The sequence below is a fragment of the Carcharodon carcharias genome, chromosome 6 (genome assembly GCF_017639515.1).
Source record: "Carcharodon carcharias isolate sCarCar2 chromosome 6, sCarCar2.pri, whole genome shotgun sequence".
In the NCBI taxonomy this organism is placed as follows: domain Eukaryota; kingdom Metazoa; phylum Chordata; class Chondrichthyes; order Lamniformes; family Lamnidae; genus Carcharodon; species Carcharodon carcharias.
Genome location: NC_054472.1, coordinates 16,674,575 through 16,697,138, shown reverse-complemented (window position 1 = coordinate 16,697,138; position 22,564 = coordinate 16,674,575). Strand labels below are relative to the sequence as shown.

General features: G+C 47.3%; 1 protein-coding gene across 1 annotated transcript in view; it reads left to right on the top strand.

Annotated features, from left to right (window-relative positions):
• LOC121279225 (collagen alpha-1(XXI) chain-like) overlaps positions 1-22,564 on the top strand; it is a 182,488-nt gene that overhangs the window by 65,679 nt on the left and 94,245 nt on the right. The window contains exon 16 of the mRNA XM_041190265.1: positions 3,725-3,778. Within this exon, the coding sequence (XP_041046199.1) occupies positions 3,725-3,778 (54 nt within the window). The remainder of the gene's footprint in view (positions 1-3,724; positions 3,779-22,564) is intronic.

Below are 22,564 nucleotides of genomic sequence, written 5' to 3'. Positions count from 1 at the left end.
GGGGTAGTAGTAGTGTCAAAGTTACCATTGACCTGAGGCTCAGCTGGAGCCAAGGTGTGGTTACAAGATCTGGGGGGAGCCTACTATTCTGTAATGAATAGGTCAGCTCCTGACCATTAAAACGTTTTCATGTACAAGATTCAAGTCATCAGTCTGAGGGAATACGCACCACTTTCCTGACATCATTCAAACCAAGACAAAGCGGTCTACTTGATTGACACCCCTGCCAATAACTCAGAACCCACTCCTTCCACCCCAGTGTACCATGGCTGCAGTATGCACTACAGTGTGCAACAACTTGCTAAGCTTGCTTCAGCAGCATTTCCTAGCCTAATGGCCCTTTAACACCAAGATGGGCAAGGTTAACAATTTCACTGGGACATGAACGCCTTCAAATTCTGTCCATCGTTACCCAACATCCTATTCTGTTCCTTCACTGTCGCTGGGTCAAAATCCTGGAATTTCCTGCCCAGCATTGCAAGGGCCTCAACTGTTCCACTGTACCTCTCTTTCAAAATCTTAGGAAATATTTTGTAACTGAGTTTGGAGGCAATATTAAGAACGGTGAAGCTTTCTCTGATTAACTTGGGTCACAGCCACTCAGAAGAACCCAATAATTCAAATTCACCTTCCATTTAAGTTTAGAAAAACAAGCTGAGAAAAGTTTCAACTTTTCCTCTGATCAGCTTTATTTCCCTTTCTATGGAAACCGCGAATGCTTTTAATCACACATACTGTCCAGCTGCCTGTGGTCAGTTTATGGCACAAAAAGAATATGGAATTCGGCTGAAATAATACTGAGGATAAAATTCCCAGCTTGTTTTGAAGTTTTCAAAACATAGAGACCCTCAAATCGTAAAATGAAATAATCCCAGTTTAATCACCTTCCTGTTTAGGCTTAAGTTCAGAAACATGTTGTTGCATGCTGGAAAATCATGCACTTGCTTAAAACCCATGGAGGTGGTTGGTAGGTTATTGGTTTTCAATTAATTTAGGGGTAGAAGCTGGTTAAAGTCTGAGGGCAACCTTCTCCTTGAAAACTTTATGAAAACTATTAAAAACTGCAAGCACAACATAATTGATAAATGCATGCCGTTGAGAAATATGCAATTTTTAACGTTCTGACTTCAGGCTTGCAATTCCTAAGAAAAAACTTCAAGAATATTTTCAAAAGTATTATAATTGATGTGATTCATTTGCTAAATCCATTTATCCTTTTTAAGTATTTTTATCTTCTCCTGACAACCATTTAAGACTTGTTTTCATAGATCTTTAGTATTCTCTCTTGCATAGTTTCCAAATCATTTTTCTAGCCTTAGACTTTACCTCCAGTACCTCTTTCATTCGAATTTACTGCTATTTTGTTTTGAGCCAGCCAACCAAATTCTACAGTGAAAGTATGGTAAAGGCATTATGTGCAAGAAACAAGACTGTTTTGATGGTAAAAACCCTACCATTTTTGTGTTCAAATGCGCTTAAAAATTATCAGTGAGCATTTGACATCAAATGTTCTAATTTGGAATGAGATTTTCATGCTGTCAGTAGTGTTTTGCCACCTTTGATATCAAATGCAATCAAAAGCAAATGGCGCTCAAAGGCATCAAGTGCACTCAAAGGCAATAATATGCATTGAAAAATACAAGGAAATTAATTACTTAAATAAGATCTGAATTTATTAAGTTTTTTTTCATTTTAGCACAAAATTCCTTTCCAATGTGTTTGCTTGAGAGCACCACCAGATCCCCCAGCAGTTAATTCATTTTACTCATTCATTAATTGCCATCCTGGGAACGAAACATGCAGGTCACAGATAATCAGCATGAATGCCAGTATTCCCGGTGCCTCCCTTTTCCCGCCTCCGCCACCCCACCCTCTCAGCATTCCCTGGCCATTCACTGCCCCACCCCTGATCTGCACCTCGTGGCCCAGCCCTCTGCCCCCGCTTCCAAGTCGCCCAATGATTCACTCCTCCTCTCCCCCTCAATCAGGGGCTTATTCAACCCCCCAAGTCTCTGGGCCTCTATTCTCAACAACCCCCTCAGTCTTGGGACCTAGACCACCCCCACCCCTACCTGCAGTCTCGGACTTGCATAACACCTCACTCCCCAGTTTTGGGTTTGCACCACCACATTAATCCTCCCCACAGTCTTTGATCCTGCAGCCCTCCCCATCCTCTGAGTCTCGCATTCTCCACCAGATTCCTCCCCACCCCTGGTGCCTGGGCCTACAGTGCCCCTCATTAACCCAACCTTTGGGCCTTCACCCCCCCACCCCCCCAACATCCCCACCAGTCTCAGGGCCTCTCCACCCACCACCAAACTCTGGGCCTTGCCGCCAAGCTCCAGGCCTCAGCTTCAGGCCTCCCTGACATCCCCCAACTCAATACTTACCTCAGTCCTGCAGCTGTCACTGGTCCCATGCTGGCTGGTAAACTGCAGCAGAGCCGGCCTAATGATCACTTCCTGTTCTGGCTGACTCTGCAACCTGAGCTCCCTGGGAAGGTGGAGGAGAGGTGGGGTGGAGGGGGGCGTTTTGGAGGTGGGGGGGGGGGGGAAGAGTGGAAAGTGGGAGCAAGGGGAGAGAAAGAGTACAATATGGGAAAGGAGGGAAATGGAGAATAGAGGAGAGAGGGGGAAGAGTAGAGGAGGAAAAGAGATGCGAGGTGGGGTGGAGAGGAGGGAGGAGAGGGGCAAAAGGGAGGTAGGAAAGTGAGGGGGAAAAGATGGGGAAAGGGAAGGAAAGAGTGAGGGGAGGAGGGAAAGTGGAGAGAAGAAGAGGAGGAGGGAGAGGGAGGGAGGGGGAATAAGGGAGGGGGAGATGGGGGAAGGAAATGTCTGCAGTCCAGAGTGGCAACGGGAGTGTTCGGGGGGGTGATTGCAGAAGAAAAATTGCTCTGGGGGGGAAAGTGGATGTTGGGGGAAAAAACTGCCGCAATCTTGAGGGTGGGCAGTAGTGGGCAGGGGGGTGGGTTGTGGAGGTGCAGAGGCCGGAGTGGGGGAAGCAGGAGTGTGCTGCACTAGTAATAGGTTAAACAAACTTAGAACTAGCTTATCAACACATGTGTTAGAGCAGAGTCTGATTTTTATAAAGTTAGCTCAGTTTTAGGATGTTTGAAACAATAAAAATTCATAGATATGGACAACAAACTCTGATTGTTTTTGGTGTCAGAATGCTCAAGGTAAATGATTTTGCTCATCGCAAATGTTTGAGTGCTCTGGTTTGGGGCAATTGATGACAATGATGACAGTTACATTACTTGCAATGTTAAATGATAGCTAAATGACTGCTTTTGAGTGCAATTGATGTCAAATGAGTGCAAATGAACACTGTTGAAATGAAGTCAAAATATTCTGGTAGGGAATGGTGTCATGGTTAGAGGATGGAACTCATTACCGCAAGGAGACAACTACTATTGATATATTTAAGGGAAAGCTAGATAAATGCCTCAAATTGAAAGGAATAGAGATATATATAGATGGTGTGAGATAAAGAAGGATGCGTGGAAACTCATATGGATCATAAATACTGATATGAACATCTTGGGCCAAATGGCTTACATTTGTGCTCTAAGCACTTTGTATTAAAATGTCCCAAGGTGCCTCACAGGAGCATTGTAAAATATGACCACTGAGCCATGTAAGGACCAAAACGTGTTCGAAGAGATAGCTTATCATTTCATTATGCTTATGCATTTTGACTTTTTTTTTACTTTACCTGCTTTTAGGGAGAACCTGGAGTTTCGGGAAGCAATGGCCTTCCAGGGCTACCTGGTTTAAAGGTAAGATGTATTTAAAATACTGTGTTACTAAAGTAGAGCTGCAGTGGAAAACTAGTCCCAGATTAGAATTCCGATCTACAGCTTCCATTGGCTCTAATTATATATCATTCCTGCTCCAAACCAAACATTTTTCAGCAGATTAGTCACTTGTTTATGGGAATTGGTCTGGAACCCTCCTCGAGGCAGGACAGGTGTCTAGGTTAAAAAGGTATGTGTATTGGTCTTTTACAGGAGCCTTTAAAATCTAATCTAAATTTAAAATGGACTGTACTTTGTAAACATAGTGAACTATGCCTAAAGGTATTTAGCATAACTGGAGAATAAGCACATATGGTATATTGTGCACTGTGTAGTTGTGTGGTGTAGCCAAGCGGGAATAAAATAATAAGCAGCCAACTGAAAAAAAATTTTAGAGGGAAGTGCTGCTGAATAGTCTTGTCGTACCCGCTTTTAATAATTTTATAATTGAGCTTTGCAGTATTGGGTTAAGTGGTTTGATCCTGAGTTGTTTATATCCAGCTGGTAACTCCAATAATCTTTTGACATTTGCTTCTATGAGGAATCAGCATTAAAGTGAGCCAGAGCAAAATATGATTGTTGGCTGGTAGAGACTCCACATTGTGGCTTCTCGTTTGGATCAAGGAGCTCCGTCACATGGTTTTTGGCAGCAAATTCGTATTTTCTTTCAAAGGCTGAATGTGTTGATTCTCACATTTATTTGGAAAAGGTGTGTGAACCCATTATGTGTCAGTCGTGAGACCGAGGAACTTCCTACTCCACAGAGTGGGCGAGGCAGATGGAATAGATTCATTTTGGCGAAGCGAATGAGAAATAGGAAAAAATTAATAGAGTAATAAATCGATATGATGAAAATGATACTCGTGTGGAATGTAAACATTACCATCAACCGGTTGGGCTGAATGGTCTGTTTCTGTGCTGTATCTTACGTAATTCTATGTCATCAGTTATTCTTTCTTCAGTTAATAAGCTCAGGTTATAGTTTCTTTAATGATTTTTTTCTACTGATTGTAACAATGATCTTGGTTTATCACTGTTATAAACTGGGATTATAATAATGTTATCATGACATTTGTGAGCTTTACATCAATAATAATATTACGCACAATTTGTTATGGAATAACATTTCTATTTGAATCAGAAATTTATTCATTTCCTTTTTGACACTCTGGATGGGATAGTATTAGAAAAGAGGGAAAGGTAGGTCACTAGGCTTATTGCTACATCACTTACCCAGTCACAATTCCTCCCCTGCACCACTCTTAGAACTGCCTTTGGTTGCCCCTTCTACGTGCACTACATGGGAAGTGCAACGGGTCCCCAATATATTTTTCTGGTGTCTTCCTAGGATTGCCATGAAGTATGTGGCATTAATCCCTGGAAAACAACAGTAATGTTCCCAAGGTTCCCTAGCATTGAATTGGACTTCTCCCTCTGATCTATCCCTTGCTAACCTACCTGTTTCTCTCTTCTGTCCCTTCAAATGCCCATCTGCCTCTTCTGGTGCTTTAGAAGCAGTCCTGCTGGAGAACCACTGTGGTTTTGTGGGTTTGGCAGTGGAAGGTTGCCTGTTGATGGTAGGAATTCACCGTGCTTGATTGATGAACTATGAAACTGAGTCAGGGCTCTGATGAATTTAACCAGTATGGACAAAAGAAACACTTACTGGCATCAACTATGACTTTTAGATTGAATTTAGATTTCTGATAACTGTTGCTAGAAATCTTGATGGTAGCAGGATGCACTAAACTGGGCAGGGCCCTCTATAATGAAGGGCGAAATTTTACATGCCCGCTGGCATTGGGCGTGTTCGGTGGCGTGAGCGGAAAATATGGCGAGAAGGCCAGAAACCTGTTTCATGACGGCGTGAAACCAGTTTTTTATTGTACACTCAGCTCATCAATGGCGAACCCTGTTCCCTGCCAATGGACGTTGGGATCCTCATTGTAATACATCTGCATATCATAATAAGGCCAGCCCGCCAGAATCATTCCCCCTCCTGCTGGATCGTCCGTCCACATCGGTGTGCTTGCACGCCGGTGCAGAAGACATCTTGACAAGTGTGACACGCAGGAGTCGGGACTCACTGCCAGGGCCTTGCTCACATCGCGGACACCTGAGGAGCAGAGGATGCTGGAGAAATGTCCATGACAAGCTGGGTGGATTCTCATGGACATGGCTCCATCGCAAAGCAGCCCAGGGAAGTTGGAAAATCCCCATTGAGGGTCTGCTCACCATGGATGATGGTCGTGGGGGTGGAGGGGAAGGTCCAGCTGCGTTTGGGAGAGGAAGATGTACTTGGGGGGGGGTGTGTGTGTGTGTGTGTGTGTGTGTGTGTGTGTGTGAGAGGAATGTCTAGGATTGACTGGGAGAGGAAGACGTGTCAGGATGGAGTGAGGTTGGGAGCTGGGGAATGAAAGTGTCAGATGGAGAGAGGTTGGGAGGAGGGGAGGGAGTACAGGGGGGAGTAATGGCAGAAGACAGCAGCTGGGGAGGTATGTGTAAGGGGGGGGTGGAAGGTGTAAGGGAAGGAGTTTGGAGGGGGCAAGGGGTATGGAGAGGGGAGGGAGTAAGGCTGGAGGAAGAAGTAAGGCCGGAGGAAAGAGTCGGGGGTGGGGAAGGACTAAGGATGGCAGAAGAAGCAAGGGTCTCTGAAGGAGTCAGGAAGGGGGAAGGACCAAGTGGGAGTGGAGTCTGGAGGGGGTGAGGAACAAGGCGGTGGGGGTGGTGCGGTGGGGTTCCATGGGTGAAGGGGTTCCAAGGGGGAGGAAGGGGTCGGGGGCGTATGTCCAGGTGAACATGCATTCTCGGAGGCAGACACGGACCCTGGGGATGGGAAGGAGGTTGGGTGGTTAGTGTGGATGGGGGTGGGATTTTCGGAAGGAAGGGAATGTGCACGTTCACCTGGACATCCCTGAAGGAAAAGGGTTGTGGCTGGTAGGTCACGGAGGGGAGGTGGAAGGTGATGCCAGAGGTGGGGGTGGGGGGTGAGTGGTAGTGGCAGCAGTCATGGGGGAAAGGAAATGGGTGACTGGGTGAGGGTCAAAGACAGAGGAGCACATGAAAAACCGAATCCAGACTATGCTGTCCAAATTGAAAGTGAAACGACAGTCATGGTGGGCGAGATCAGATGCTGCATGGGAGTGTGATGAGTGGGTGGGCGGAGATGCAGGTCAGCTCAGATGGACAACTGAAAGCGAACCCCAGCAGGCAGGATTGAAAATGCTTAGGACATGGAGATGAGTGTGATACGTGAAGGATCCGCGTATGTGGGAGAGTGCTTGCACAAGGCTCTGAAAGACCCTGTCCCACACACACACTTCTCCCTCCAGAATTACTCGTTGGCCAGTTGCTCCCTCTGTAGTGACAGAGGATGAAGTTGAGGGGCTCACAGGCAAAGGGGACTCGGAGGGAGAGGACAGCCTCTGAGATTCCTGAGTGGATAACCCAGAGGTGTCCAGCTGCCTCTCTCCTCCCTTCAGGTGCCTGGGGGCCCGGCTTGAATCCTCGAGGAGAAGGAGCACCAGTGGGGGGGACATTGAGGTGCCCCGTTTCCCTCTCGCATTGCAGGAACTCATTCATGGCTACCGTGATGAAGTGCAGGTCTGCACACATCTGTGTTCCGCTGGACCAGAGTCTCCATGGAGTCTGCCATCCTCTCCATGGAGACCACCATACGCGCACATGTGGGCACCACTTCAACTCATGTGCCACACTGTTGAGGGCTTCCAACAGCTCTGCATAATGTTCCCATGCCTTCTGCTGACACTGCAGGATGAGTTGGAGGGCCAAATCCAGAGGTTCATCATCTGACTTGACCTCACAGATGCCTCATCCCCAGCAGTGCTCCGAGTGCCGGGGAGCTCGGCTGAACCTGCCTCCTCCTGCTGCAGACACGTGTCCATGTGGTGACCACCAGATTGTGAACCCGAGCCTGCTCTCGATGTAAGTCCCACCGAGGTGTGTGTCCCTGCGCTGGTGGAGGGTGTGAGTAAGTGCTGTGACGGGTCTTCCAGGCTGCTTATTTCAGGCTCTTTAACGGAGGAGATGTCCTCTTGGCTGAAGGTGAGGATGTGCATGAAGTTGAGGGGCTGGCTGGCTGAGGGTGTTGGTCACCTCCCAGAGCTCCCTGTGAACCAAAGTAAAGATGATTTGTGCATGGCAGCACAGTCAAAAGCAGGAGGGAGAGCACTCACATTTGCATTGAGAGAGGGATGGTGTGGCGCAGGATCTTCATGAGGGTGTTTGCCACCGACCTCACCGTCACCGCAAGCACGGTTCACGTCCTCATCAGTTAGCGCAATGGCACACTCCTCAAAGTGAGTGAGGGGCCTAATGTGGGCCACTCCACCTCTGGTCTGGGACCTCTCCCTGCTGTTGTGAGCCAGCTTCTCCTGCATGAAAAAGGATGGAAAGAGTATGAGCAGGACACAAGACACTGCGTGAGCGGAGAATGGACAGGATGAGGATGTGAGCTTGCAAGGGTATGAGCCTGATGGAGATGTGAGGGTGTGTGTGAGAGTTAGTGGTGTTGTCCCTTGAGGTGTGAGATCCCTGTGGACGTGTGTTGGGTTTGAGAGTTGAGAGTGATGAAAAGAGTGAGTTACCCTGGCGGAACAGATGAGGCCAATCATCTTGTAGCAGCACTGGGTGGATGTCCTTTTTTGCAGGGCATTGGCGCTGACCACTGCTGCCACCACCTTCCGTGCTGGATTGGTGATGCAGCTGCCCCTCCTGCGGCCAGAGTGGGGGTAGAGGACTTCATGGCGTGCCTCCACGGTGTTCAAAAGGCACTCGAGAGACGTGTCGCTAAACCGGGGGGGAGGGGAGGGGGGTGGTGGAGGGGCTGCAGTCTTTTTGCCTTTCGGGACCATCCCGTCTTCCATGTGTCAGTCCAGGGCTGGGAGCACCGAGAGGTGTGTGCGTGATGTGCACTTTAAATGCAGCGCCTGGCGTGATGAAGCAGCAAGGTGATAGCATGGTGGGTGAATGAGAGCTGCCCACCATGGAAATGGCGTGTTTCCCGGGAATGCATAATTAATGCGGTGGCTTTGGGATGATACGGCGTGAGGCATCAGTTTACCTGCCCACTACCACACTTTGTGCAAATCTGGGTCGATTCCACCTGAAGAGACAAAGTTGCCTATGTAGAAGTCAGATGATTCAACCCGAAATGGTACATAATGTTCTAAGCACCTTTGTTTTGATATCTAGTGATCTGAAGCATCCAGGCCTCCTACATTACACAGGGTCTGGCCGTCTGAAGCTATTGATTTTCCCTTTGCACTAAATTATTTTCTCTTAAAATGTAGTAAAATCTAACAAAATTTTAATTCACCTTCACCTCGGCTGGATTCCCATTGAGACTAAACTTACACAATTTCCAGACCCTTCACACCTTAATATTGCTGAAAAGAGAGACATGTTGCCAAAGATTTTCATCTTGCACTCATCAGGACAAACACAAGAATGCCAAATTTCAAAAGATCACAACAATTTATACTACAGGAGAAAGGGCTGCTAATTAGTTGGCAATTCAAGTCTGATTGGCTGAGGTGTTGCCACGGAGAAAGCCATGGAGAACAGTAGGTCCCCGGCTAATTCAAAAAAGGTGCAAGGTTTGAACTTATTCCTTTTGTTTGCAGTGAACAGGACTAATGTGCCTAATGTTCACTATTATCAATAAACTCCCAAGAATGTCTTCCTGCCTATGCGTCCTTATTCTGATGAGCAGTGTTCTTCTCACTCAGATGAGAAAACTTTCTGCACAAGATAAAAGACAGGGTCAGGACCTCTTCCCTGTGCATTATGCAGCCTTCAGACCAAAGTGGTGGTCCAGCCTCACACTCCCTGGACATATTAGTGATGCCTGTACCTCGATGGTGCTGGTCATTGCTGCCAGAATGTCGTGGGCAGGCCTCACTGAGTTCCGTCGTTCTCTGTGTGCTCTCAGCACCTTTAAGGAGGGGCTGGCCCCCATTTCTTCAGCATGTGTGACCTGTGACGCTGTGCTCCTGAAAGGCTCAGGTGCTGAAGGCAGACAAAGGACCAGGCGCATTTAATGTTTCAAGGCTGCATCTCTTTGATATGACCCTGAACACAGAGCACAAGTGAGCTTCCCTTGGCCACACAGGAGTCAGACATTCTGAGGCTATGTGAAGATCTATGGAGTGTCTTCACTGCGTGTCATCATCGTCTTCCTGCAATCGAACGACTATTAGGGCCTCCACTGCCTCTCCATGACAGGAGCATTATCAAAGAGGGTATGTGCGCTGCCATTACCCAGATTGGAGTTAAACATTCATAAATGTAATGTAAGGATCTTATGGTGTCTCATCACTGCATGTCGTCATCATCATCCTCCACAAACCTAACAGCTACGAGGGCCTCCCGAGCGCACCTGCCTCGTCTGGTCAGTGCGAGGGCCTCATCGCCATCATTCTCACCTTTTGAGGAGCTCCTCACCCTCATCACCGTCAACATCCTCCTCATTGGAGGAGACCTCCAGCTCCTCCATCTCCTCCTCAGCCAGCTCTTCATGCTGTTGCAGTGCCAGGTTGTAAAGGACGCAGCAGGTGATGATAATGCGTGATACCCCTTGCGGACTATATTGCAGGGCTCCACCAGACTAGTCCGGGCACTGGAACCTGAGTTTCAGTATTCCGATAGTTTGCTCCACCAAGTTGCGAGTTGAGCATGAGCCTTGTTATACCTTCGCTCTGCTGCAGTCTGAGGCCACCGCATGGGCCTCTGCAGGTAGCCCTGGTCCCTGAGGAGCCAACCCTGCAGCCTCTGTGGATCCTGGAAGATGTCAGGGACTTGTGACTGACTGACAATGTAGAAGTCATGGACACTCCCTGGAAACCATGTGCAGACCTGCAGGATGCGTCTGTGGTGGTCGCACACAGTGAATGGAATCCCTTGCAGTTGATATAGGTGACCGTGTGTTGCGATGGAGATCTGAGTGCCACATGAATACAATTGATGGCACCCTGCACCTGTGGGAAACCTGAGATCTGGGCAAATCCAATCGCACTTGCATCCTGGATTTCCTGGTCCCGGGTGAAATGCACAAAGTTGTGTGCCCTTGCGAAGATGGTATCCGTGACCTCATGGATGCATTTGTGGGTGGGGGCTTGTGATATCGCACAGAGGTCACCTGTGGAGCCCTTAAGGGAGCCGCTGGCATAGAAATTGAGCACCACTGTCACTTTCACGGCCACTGGCAGTGGATGCCCTCCATGTCCACGTGGTGCCAAATCCTGCAATAGCTGGCAGATGTAACCAACCAGTTCCCTAGACATGCGCAGTCTTCAGTGACACTGGTTCTCAGTCATCTGCAGGAATGAAAGGCAGCATCTATAGACCCTGGGTCTAGCTGGGCGCCGACCAGCAATGGCTCACTGTGGCTCTTCAGCGGTGTGTGCAGGAGCCCCAGCTGCCCTTTCTTCCAGAGGATGCTGCTCCTCCCTCTCCAAGCCAATTGACCCCGATGATGCCCTGCCCACACTATAAAACGGTTGGCATGGGCAGTCAGGCAGGGGTAGGCAGGCCGCTTTTTAAAAATAATTTTTCAAAGGGCAGGAAGGAAGGGAGGGTCCTATCTTCGGGGGCTACTATTTGCGGATCAGGGGGCAGCCCCCTAAGATAGAATCCCCCACATCTTCTTACCCGCCTGCACCATTAAACACACTACCCTAACCCTCCCACCTTCTCTCCTTTTACCTGCCCAAACCCTCCCTGCTCAAGACCCCGGACTTACCTGGCCGCGAGATCCTTGGGCCTTCTCTCTCCTCCTCTTACAGTCCCAGCAGTTTCCACTAATACGCTCTTGCCACTGATGGGGCTGCTGACCAGTCAGATTGGCTACCAGCTACCAAGGGCAGGACTTCCTCCCCAGTGAAGGGTGAAATTGCCACACTGCCCCTATTTACCCCGCCCACAGCGTGTTATGGCTCTGGGGTCGGCTGGCGTGGAGTGGGTTGGCTCCACCCCGACTTTACTTATGGGAAGGGGAGGCAAGCTGTCCATCCCCCCTGCCCCCACCCCCTGTAACATTGTGCCCCCTGTAACATTGTGCCCAGTGTCTATTAAGCCAAAGTTAAAATTATGTGTGATGAGGCATCATCTAAAATATTTAAGCCTTCCTCAAGTATCTGATTTGTTTGCTAAGGGTTTTGCAGACCTCTCGTCAAAGTTGCATTGGGTGGTTGGAGAACGACTGTAGCAATTCAAGGCCTTTGACTTTGTATCCATATTCAGCTGAATTTGTTAGTTGTGATGTTGCCTCTGACCACTTGACACTTGCTGATATAACATGTAGATCTCAAAATGCTGAGTGGAGGATGCAAAAAGGTAATAGAACAGTAGATTACAGTTACCAGCAAGAGAGCTACTGATTTTAATTTAGGATTGTCGATGTGTCACAGATAAGGATTTGAAGATCAGATAAGGTCAAAAGAAATAAGAGCAAGAGTAGACCATCCAGCAACCTCCAGCCATTCAATAAGATCGTAACAGATCTTCTACCTCAGTTCCACTTTCCTCCTCTATCCTTATATCTTTCGATTTTCTTAGTGTCCAAAAATCTGTCAATCTTAGCCTTGAATATACCCGATGACTGAGCATCTGCAGGTCTCTGGGGTAGAGGATTCTAAAATTTCACCCTCTGAGTGAAGAAGTTTCTCCCCATCTCAGTTCTAAATGGCTGACCTGTATTTTGAGACTACTAACTCCTTTAAACGATAAGTTGAGTAGAAAGATTAAGGTAAATTAGATGAGAATTGGAAGATGTATTAGTGAATGCCTCACATTTGTCCTTAGTGAATACTGTGATCCATTCCTAGAGTTAACTTAGCACAGAAATAGGTAACGTGCAGAAGTCAGTAAGACATATTATTGAGAAACTCAAGGAATCAGAAAGGCAATTTTAATAACTAGCACAATTTAGACTTGTTTGCCTATTTGATGGTGCAAAGGTAAGCAGCAAAACAGCAGACTGACGCTCTCCATTTTGCACAGTCTATTTACTTGAATAAGGATTTTTGCTGCCTCTGCAGCTTTGACCTTGTGCAAGGTCTAAAAGATAAAGGCAGAAAACCTGGCCGCCGTGTTCAAATTAAGGGACTGTATGTGTTAATTGATATGTGAAAACATATGGTTATATAAAACGGCGTTTACCAAGAATTGGGGAGGGGACGTGCATAAACTTGGCACAAGAAAACTGAGTGTGAAAGCATAAGGCTGATTCTGCCAGCAAGTGGCAGAACCGCAACTGCCATTTGGTGCCAGGAGAAGAAACCCACAGCTGCATGAGGTGCGTAAATGGGGTTTCTACTGAATTTCTGCCAAAGTTACGCCGGTTAAGGGTGAGAAGCTCTGAGGAAATTCAGTCCCATAGCCATTTCATTATGTTTTCTGCTTGTCTTTGTCTCAATGCAACAGAAATATTTCTGAGAGACAGATTACGTTAAACTAACTGCAATATTTACTTAAGAAGTACTGAAAATTACATCAGTGATATTTACATCTCTAGAAAGTTCTCTGAAAGTAATTAGCTTTCATTAAGCACAGTCCTCGGTTGTGTATTGACACCTGAGATTTCAGGTTCCATGATCAGTTGTGCTTTTGCCTGGAGGGTTTTACATGGGCTGACCTAAGTTACAATAAATATAATTATACATTAACAGCTGGAAGAGATTTGTTTTCATTCCATTTTTGAGGAGGAGCATTTGAAACTAATGTTGAATTACAAAGGTATGTTCTTGCAGAGCAGAATAAGATTCATTGTGACGGGCGTTATTTCCTTTCTGAAGGAGGGAGAGGAGACACATTGCTACATATTTAATAAATTCATTATTGCTTTAGATTGCACAGATATGCACTTGGAAAGCCCACAATCGAGCTGCAATGGCAGCAGATTAGCCCACTGGAAAAGGTTTTGACTCGTCCCTTGGTTGTAGCTCTGAACTAGGTCCATATCCTGGGGTCAGGGCCATTGAAATATGTTGGGTGAGCACTGGTGTGTTGTTGGGGCACCTGCGTTCTGTGCGGGGGGTGGGGGCTAGTGGGGGAAGGAATCAGCGCACCCCTGAAGCCTCAGTTACAGATCTTAAAGAAGAAAGGTTTAGAACTCTGTTTTTTAAAACATGTCTGTATTGCCAATGTAAGCAGTCGGTCTGTGATCAATTACACCAGAGAAACTGGCCACTTAGTCATTAGCCTCCATTTCCAGCCTCCCGCTGGCCAAAGCTCTTGTTGCCAGGGGTGTACAGACATCCCTTGTGCCCAGTGTTACTGAAGTGCACATGATGAAATTAGTTTGTGTGATGTCTTCTTGTTATTTGCCTCATTATATTAAGCCCATCCCATATTGGACGTGCTGGCTTGTTGAAAGAATTATATACAGTATAAATTGAGCATTCTAGTATCCAGTGGAACAGTTCCCTCCTTTGCCTCTCCAGGTTATGTTGCTGCCTTCCAGAGTATATGAGAACAATAAAACATTTGGAAGACTTGTATGTGGGCAAAGGAGTGTTTTAATGTACAAAAAGAAATAAGATAAATCAAAATATTTCTACAAAATGAAGTCACATTATACTCAACACAACTAAGACAGATGCAGGAATAACCAAAGGGAACTAAGGCTGCTATTGGATTAACTAAAAAGCTAATGGACAAAGAGGACTTGGAGGCAGATGTGGTAGTGATGGGAAAAGCTGTTTAGTTTTGTGAAGGGTCAGAGAACTGCCAAAGGCTGACCTGGGCCATTGAAGAACGCTCAAGGACATATTACAATGGACTCACGGAGTATGACAGCAATATTCAACAAATACTTGGCATCAGTCTTCATTCTTCAAGATGATGCTCGACTGTCAGAATTCTGTGATGTTAATGATAAAACCATTAATCGGAACTTGGCAGAACATACTGTTTCCAGTAAAATCATGTGGGGCAGCCCATCCATATGCTATCCATCCAAGGGTCCTTGGAAAGATCGGACAAGTACTAATCAAGCTCCTTGTCAGTATGTTTAACAGCTCACTGGAGTCAGGGACTGTTCCCTTATACTGGGAGAAGGCTAATGTCATTCCAATCTTTGAAAAAGGAGGTAATACAGACCTAGGTAACGGTAGCTCATTCATTGGAGGTCAGGAATAGGAAAGATGTTTGAGGGAATCATTAAGGATATAGTATATGAGGACCCTTCTCCCTTGACGTATGAGGGAAAGCCAAAATGGTTTCCAAGTTGATTGTATATTTGAAAGCAATCTGCAGAATAGTGGTCAAAGGAAACCTAGGAGAAACTGGGTGGAACCTTCCATACTCGCTGGCGTTGGGCATGTTTGGCGGCGTGAGCGGACAAGATGGCTAGAAGGCTAAAAATCGGTTTCATGATGTTGTGAAACCAGTTTACAATCGTCTGCTCTTCCCGTGAGTAGCGGGCTGCGTTTCTCGCCGTCGGAAGTCAGGAACCTCATTGCAATACATCCGCATATCATTGATGCCAGCCTGCCGGAATCATATCCCCCACCCTGGATTGTCTGTCTACATTGGAAGGAAAACACACTGCTGCAGAACACTTCTTGACAAGTGGGATGTGCAGCAGTCAGGGCTAGGAGCCAAGGCCTTGCTCACATCTCAGACGTCCGAGGAGCAGAAGATGCTGGAGTCCAACAGCAACAGGATCCTGGAGGAGTGACCTTGGCATGCTGGGTGTATTCTCATGGACATGGCTTCGCTGTAAAGCAGCTCACAGAAGTTGGAAAGTCACCACTTGAGGGTCGATCACTGTGGATGATAATTGAGGGGGTGGAGAGGAAGGTCTAGCTGTGATCGGGAGAGGAGGACGTACTTGGGAGGGGTTGGGAAAAGATAGTCTAGGACCAACTGGGAGAAGAAGAGGTATTGCGGGGATGAGGTAGGGAGAGGAAACTAAGGTGCCAGGGGTTGTGAGAAATGGATGGGGGAACGAGGGTTTGGGGGGTGAGGTTGGGTAGGGGGGTGAGTTTGTGGGGGGGATCAAAAGTTTCGGGGGGGTGAGGTTGGGAGAGGGGAGAGAAGGTGATGGCATGAGTTGGGGGGGAGGAATATTGGGGGGGCGGGAGAAGAGGGTAATAGGTAGAAGACAGCAACTGGATAGGTAGGTGTAAGGGGGTTGGAAGGTGTAAGGGAAGGAGTTCAGAGAATGGAAGGAGTACAGGGGGTGGAAGGAATGCGGAGAGAGGAAGGAGCAAGGGTGGAGGGAGGAGTTGGGAAGGGGGAAGGATTAAGGCCAGAGGAAGAAAGGAGGAAATACTTGGGGGTGGAGGGGGGGTCCAGGTCAGGGGAAAGGACTAAGATGGGTAGGAGTCTGGGTGGGGGGGAAGGAGTCACAGGGGTAAAGGAGTCCAAAGGGGGAAAAAGAATTCCAAGGGGGGAGGAGTTCCAAGGGGGCAAGGTGATCCAGGTCAGGGGGGACTGTCCAGGTGAACATGCAAGGGAGGGCTCTGATGTGTCTATGAATGCCTCCTGGGGAGCACACTGAGGGTGGGCATGGTGCAAGGGAATAGTGAGAACGACCGAGGGCAGAGTGAGACGGTAAGGGGGACGTTGAGAGTTCAATGGTAGATGGAAGGGGTGCCGAGGGTGGTTAATGGGGACTCGGAGGCAGACATGGACTCTGGGGATGGGAAGGAGGTTGGGTGGTTAACGTGGATGGTGGTGGGATTTTCAGGAAGAAAGGGAACGTATGCGTTCACCTGGACATCCCCGAAGGAAAAGGGTTGAGGCTGGTCGGTCACGGAGAGGAGGTGGAAAGTGATGCCGGGGTGGGGTCAACAGTCTTGGGGGGAAAGTAAATGGGTGCCTGGGCGAGGGGAAAGGATGGGGGAGTGAAAGAAAAACTGTGGCGCTACCATGCTGGTTAAATCAAAAGTGAAGCGAGAGTCATGGTGGGTAAGATCAGTTGCTGCATGGGAGTGTGATCAGTGGGTGGGTGGAGGTGCAGGTCAGCTCAGATGGACAATCAAAAGCGAACCCCAGCAGCAGCATTGAAAATGCTCAGGACATTGAGATGAGTGTGATACGGGAAGGATTTGTGTGCATGGGACAGTGCTTGTGCGAGGCTCTGAAAGGACCTGCCACACACACCCTTCTCCTTCCAGAATCACTCGTTGGCCAGCTGCATGCAGCTGAACTGCTAGTGGAGAGGGAGGATTCACAAAGCCTGTCAATGAAGCTGAAAGACACCATTACACATTATTCAGGGAAAGTGAATATAGTTCCTGATTGTAAAGTGAGAAAATGTGTTCACCCATGCAACCAACTGTGATCAGAATTTCTTAACGTTCTTAACGTTCGAATGTCTTAGACTTCTAGTTGCTGCCCTGACATCCGCAGCAGGGGTGGGGACAGCCTGTGCAATGGTTGGCCCTGTTGCCTCTGACGACTTCAGTGTAGGTCCTCTGGAGAGCCGAGGCTTTGAGAGCCAAGGCTTGCTTTGGCTGTCCTCCTGTGGGCCAGCTGCTCCCTTTGCGGTGACAGAGGATGAGGTTGAGGGGGTCACAGGCAAAAGGGACTCAGAAGGAGCGGACAGCCTCTGAGATTCCTGGGTGGATGACCCAGGGTTGTCCAGCTGCCTCTCCTCCTCCCTGCAGGTGCCCTGGCCTGACTCCTTGAGGGGAAGGAGCACCTGAGGGGAGGTCGAGGTGCCCTGTTTCCCTCTCGTGCTGCCTCTGCAGGAATTCACCCATTGAGGATTGGGCTGTGATTGGCAAATAGTGCTTAACTTAGAAAAATGCAATGATCTGCAAATGGGCAGGGTGAATGCTGGACATGCATACAATCTTCAGGAAAAACTGCTGAAGTTGGAGAATGAAAGAAATCTGGGCATTCTAATGCCGTACCATTAGTAAAATAATTCTTCCTCATGTCACCTCTGGTTCTTTTGCCAATTACCATACATCTGGGTCCTCTGCTCATCGACCTGTCTGCCACTGAAAACAGTTTCTCTTTATTTACTCCATGAAAACCATTCATAATTTTGAATAGGTTTACTAAACCACTCCTTAACCCTCTCTGCACTGTGGAGAACTGCCCCACCTTCTCGAATCTATTCACAGAACTGAAACCCCGAATTCCTAGTACCATTCTAACAAATCTCCCCTGTATCCTCTCTAAGACCTGGAAATCTTTCAAAATTCCCACTTTGGAGCATCTTCGTTGTCCAACTAAGACTAAGGAGCTGGATCTCCGTACTTGAGAGAAGTGTAGACTTGGATGATCGATGTTTCTAAACTGAGGGTGGGATTAGATTGTGTTTGTGTAGACAGCTTGTTCCAACTAAATAGGGCAGGGAAGACCACAGATTACAATCTCAAGGTGCGTAAGGCCAGATGCAGATTAGATGTTAGGAGATGCTTCGCAGAGAACAGTGGACAGCTTTTGTGGTGTATCATGATTCGTTGAATTCCCTCCAGTGAGAGCTGGTCCTGTTTCTCACTGAGGCAGAGACCATCTCGTACAAAAGATAGGCACTGTTTAACCCACAGCTTCCAACCTGATAGTTGCCCAACCTCGGACGGCCCGCTTCTATCTCCTACCCAAAATCCACAAACAGAACTGCCCCGGTAGACCGATCGTCTCAGCTTGCTCCTGCCCCACAGAACTCATTTCTCGTTATCTTGACTCCCTTCTCTCTCCCCTTGTCCAGTCCCTTCCCACCTACATCCGTGATTCCTCTGACACCTTACGTCACATCAACAATTTCCAGTTCCCTGGCCCCTACCGCTTCCTCTTCACCATGGACGTCCAATCCCTCTACACCTCCATCCCCCACCAGGATGGTCTGAGGGCCCTTAGCTTCTTCCTCGAACAGAGGCCCGAACAATCCCCATCCACCACTACTCTCCTCCGTCTGGCTGAACTTGTTCTCACGCTGAACAATTTCTCCTTCAACTCCTCTCACTTCCTCCAAATAAAAGGTGTGGCTATGGGTACCCGCATGGGCCCCAGCTATGCCTGTCTCTTTATGGGGTATGTGGAACATTCCTTGTTGCAGTCCTACTCTGGCCCCCTTCCACAACTCTTTCTCCGGTACATCGATGATTATTTCGGTGCTGCTTCATGCTCTCGTCAGGACTTGGAAAAATTTATTAATTTTGCTTCCAATCTCCACCCCTCCATCATTTTCACGTGGTCCATCTCTGACACTTCCCTTCCCTTCCTTGACCTCTCTGTCTCAATCTCTGGTGATAGACTGTCCACCAATATCCATTACAAACCCACCGACACCCACAGCTATCTCGACTACAGCTCCTCACACCCCACTTCCTGTAAGGACTCCATCCCATTCTCTCAGTTCCTTCGCCTCCGTCGCATCTGTTCCGATGATGCTACATTCAAAAACAGTTCCTCTGACATGTCCTCCTTCTTCCTTAACCGAGGTTTTCCACCCACGGTCGTTGACAGGGCCCTCAACCGTGTCTGGCCCATCTCCCGCGCATCCGCCCTCACTCCTTCTCCTCCCTCCCAGAAACATGATAGGGTCCCCCTTGTCCTCACTTATCACCCCACCAGCCTCCGCATTCAAAGGATCATCCTCCGCCATTTCCGCCAACTCCAGCATGATGCCACTACCAAACACATCTTCCCTTCACCCCCCTTATCGGCATTCCGTAGGGATCGCTCCCTCCGGGACACCCTGGTCCACTCCTCCATCACCCCCTACTCCTCAACCCCCTCCTATGGCACAACCCCTTGCCCACGCAAAAGATGCAACACCTGCCCCTTCACTTCCTCTCTCCTCACCGTCCAAGGACCCAAACACTCCTTTCAAGTGAAGCAGCATTTCACTTGCATTTCCCCCAACTTAGTCTACTGCATTCGTTGCTCCCAATGTGGTCTCCTCTACATTGGAGAGACCAAACGTAAACTGGGCGACCGCTTTTCAGAACACCTGCGGTCTGTCCGCAAGAATGACCCAAACCTCCCTGTCGCTTGCCATTTTAACACTCCACCCTGCTCTCTTGCCCACATGTCTGTCCTTGGCTTGCTGCATTGTTCCAGTGAAGCCCAACGCAAACTGGAGGAACAACACCTCATCTTCCGACTAGGGACTTTACAGCCTTCCGGACTGAATATTGAATTCAACAACTTTAGGTCGTGAGCTCCCTCCCCCATCCCCACCCCCTTTCTGTTTCCCCCTTCTTTTTTTTTTTCCCAATAAATTATAAAGATTTTCCTTTTCCCACCTATTTCCATTATATAAAATAAAAAAAAAAACCCACTAGAGCTATACCTTGAGTGCCCTACCATCCATTCTTAATTAGCACATTCGTTTAGATAATATCACCAACTTTAACTTTAACACCTATGTGTTCTATTGTACTATTGTTGTTGACATCTTTTGATGATCTGCTTCTATCACTGCTTGTTTGTCGCTACAACCACACCAACCCCCTCCACCTCTCTGTCTCTCTATCTCTCCGCCCCCCACACACACACCTTAAACCAGCTTATATTTCAGCTCTTTCCTGGACTCGAACTCAAGTTCTGTCGAAGGGTCATGAGGACTCGAAACGTCAACTCTTTTCTTCTCCGCCGATGCTGCCAGACCTGCTGAGTTTTTCCAGGTAATTCTGTTACTGTTTAACATTAATTGGGGCTGGTGTGGTCTCCCTGAATAAATTCTGATTGACAAAGTGGGTTGGAGAAGTTACTTACAATTTTTTTTCTCTGGAAATGGCCTAGATTTTTATTTGGTTTCTTGCCTCTCACAGGAGATCATGTGGCTTTCGGGTAGGATGAGGGGAGTGTGTATTGTGCTGATAAACTGATGGGACAAGAGGATCTTATCCTGTCTATCATTGTTTGTCTGTTTATATGTTTTAATTGTCAATATGTCATCCTAATTTTGGCCAGTGTTTGTTAAATTCAGCAGAACTGGAATTTAGAGTCAACTCCTCCCTTAGGGATTTAAAGAGCTGGCTAAATGGATTGCTCTGGTGCAAATGGGGTATTGTGATAATGCTTCTTTCAATGTAGTGAAAAGCCAATTTCCCTTGAGGAACCTAAAACAGACATTAAGCCCCTCATTAACATATACAAGGAGTAATTATGCATGAATGATGAACTCTGTCTTACACACTGCACAAAAGCTATGGATTCCATCACAAAATCATTACCGGAACTGTCAAGTGCCACATTATGAGTGGGGATTTGGCAACTTCAGTAATCATAATTTTCCACACGCGTAACTACTGCTGGTAGAACTGTTTCCACCGAGCGGGATTTCTATTTATCAACAAAGAAAATGAGAGCCATAAAGCAGATGTTCCTTTTCCTGAACTTAGTAGCAGTTGCAGCAAAATTAAACACTTCTGTCAAGTAAGTGGAGCACACAACCTGAAATCCCAGAAGATTTTCTGTTTTCTCATGACTCCCCTGCCCAGTGATTTTCAGTTTCAATGTACTCGTGGAGTTTCAGGTTTTCAGCAGAAGTTTAGAAAATGTTATAAGCTGTGGGTGCTCAGCAAGTATCACTGCAAAGTGAAGCTAATAAACAGAGTGGAACAAGTTAACCTGGCAAAAACTTGACTCTTCATTTGCCTCACCTGAAGGACTGTGCTGGCTAAAGAAGGCCATGCTGGTGGAAACTGCGGAGGAGTCTAATTCACCAACAAGTTGAAGGAAGGATGTACACTTGTCAGAAGAACAGCCAAACCGAACAAATCGTGGGACGTGGGTTGTAACCAGGGAGACTGCTCAAATTAGTATTTCATTTAATCATCTTTGTAAGTAATTACTTTTAAGCCAGGCATTTGAAAATGAAGCAGATAAAGTTCTTACTGGAAATGGGATGTTAAAATCTGTAGCACAGCTGTAATTTTGTGATACCGAAGGTCTGATCTATTTAGTTGAGTTGGATAGTAGGTTTTATTCAGATTATAGTCAAATCTCCTAACCACAACTTTTGCCTTAGGTTTCTCTATTTTATACCTCACTAGGAAGGTCTTCAATGACATAGTGGTTAAGTAGTAGATGGAAGAAAACTTTTATGCGTACCCATTACATATGCCCTTGTTATATTACGTGAGAATCTCCTGTGAAACTTGCTGACACTAATTCTGATGATGCACCATTTCATAAGGATTAACATTTCAAACCTTAAGTATTTTCTTGGTTACAGCGGTGCAGGTCACACTTATAAACAAATACAAACACTCTTGCATATGACTGCCACTACATACCTGCAACTGTTTAATTATGTGATCACGTAGCCAGGAGCTGTGAAAATAGGTCATCTTTCCTGATCTGAATTGGCTATCATGTGTTTTACATATGAACTTTGCCACCCCCATGCCCCAACTCACCATCCACATCTTCAAAATCTTTTTGAAGGTGACCTGAGAAACACTAAAGGGGGGATTTGAATTCTTCCAAACCTCCCCCCCACGCCATCCTGCCCATCACCTGAGTAAAGTGATACAGGCAATGTGGGTTGGGGGTAAGAGTGGGGGAGTTGGTTGTGATGTGCTCCTCCCCCATTTTAATTAGATGGCAATCAAACACAGGAAGCAGGGCCTAATTGGAATTGCAATGCTGTGCCCTAGTGGCATCACAGCAGCGTCTCCAACCAAGCTAACTTGCCCAGGGTCAAAGCATTAATCACTCCACCGGGCGGGACATGTTGTTCATATGTCTGACACCAGACTCACATAGCAAGTGTTCTACTCAGAACTTGGCTGTAGCAGGAAACTCCCAGGAGGATAACAGAAACACTGGGAC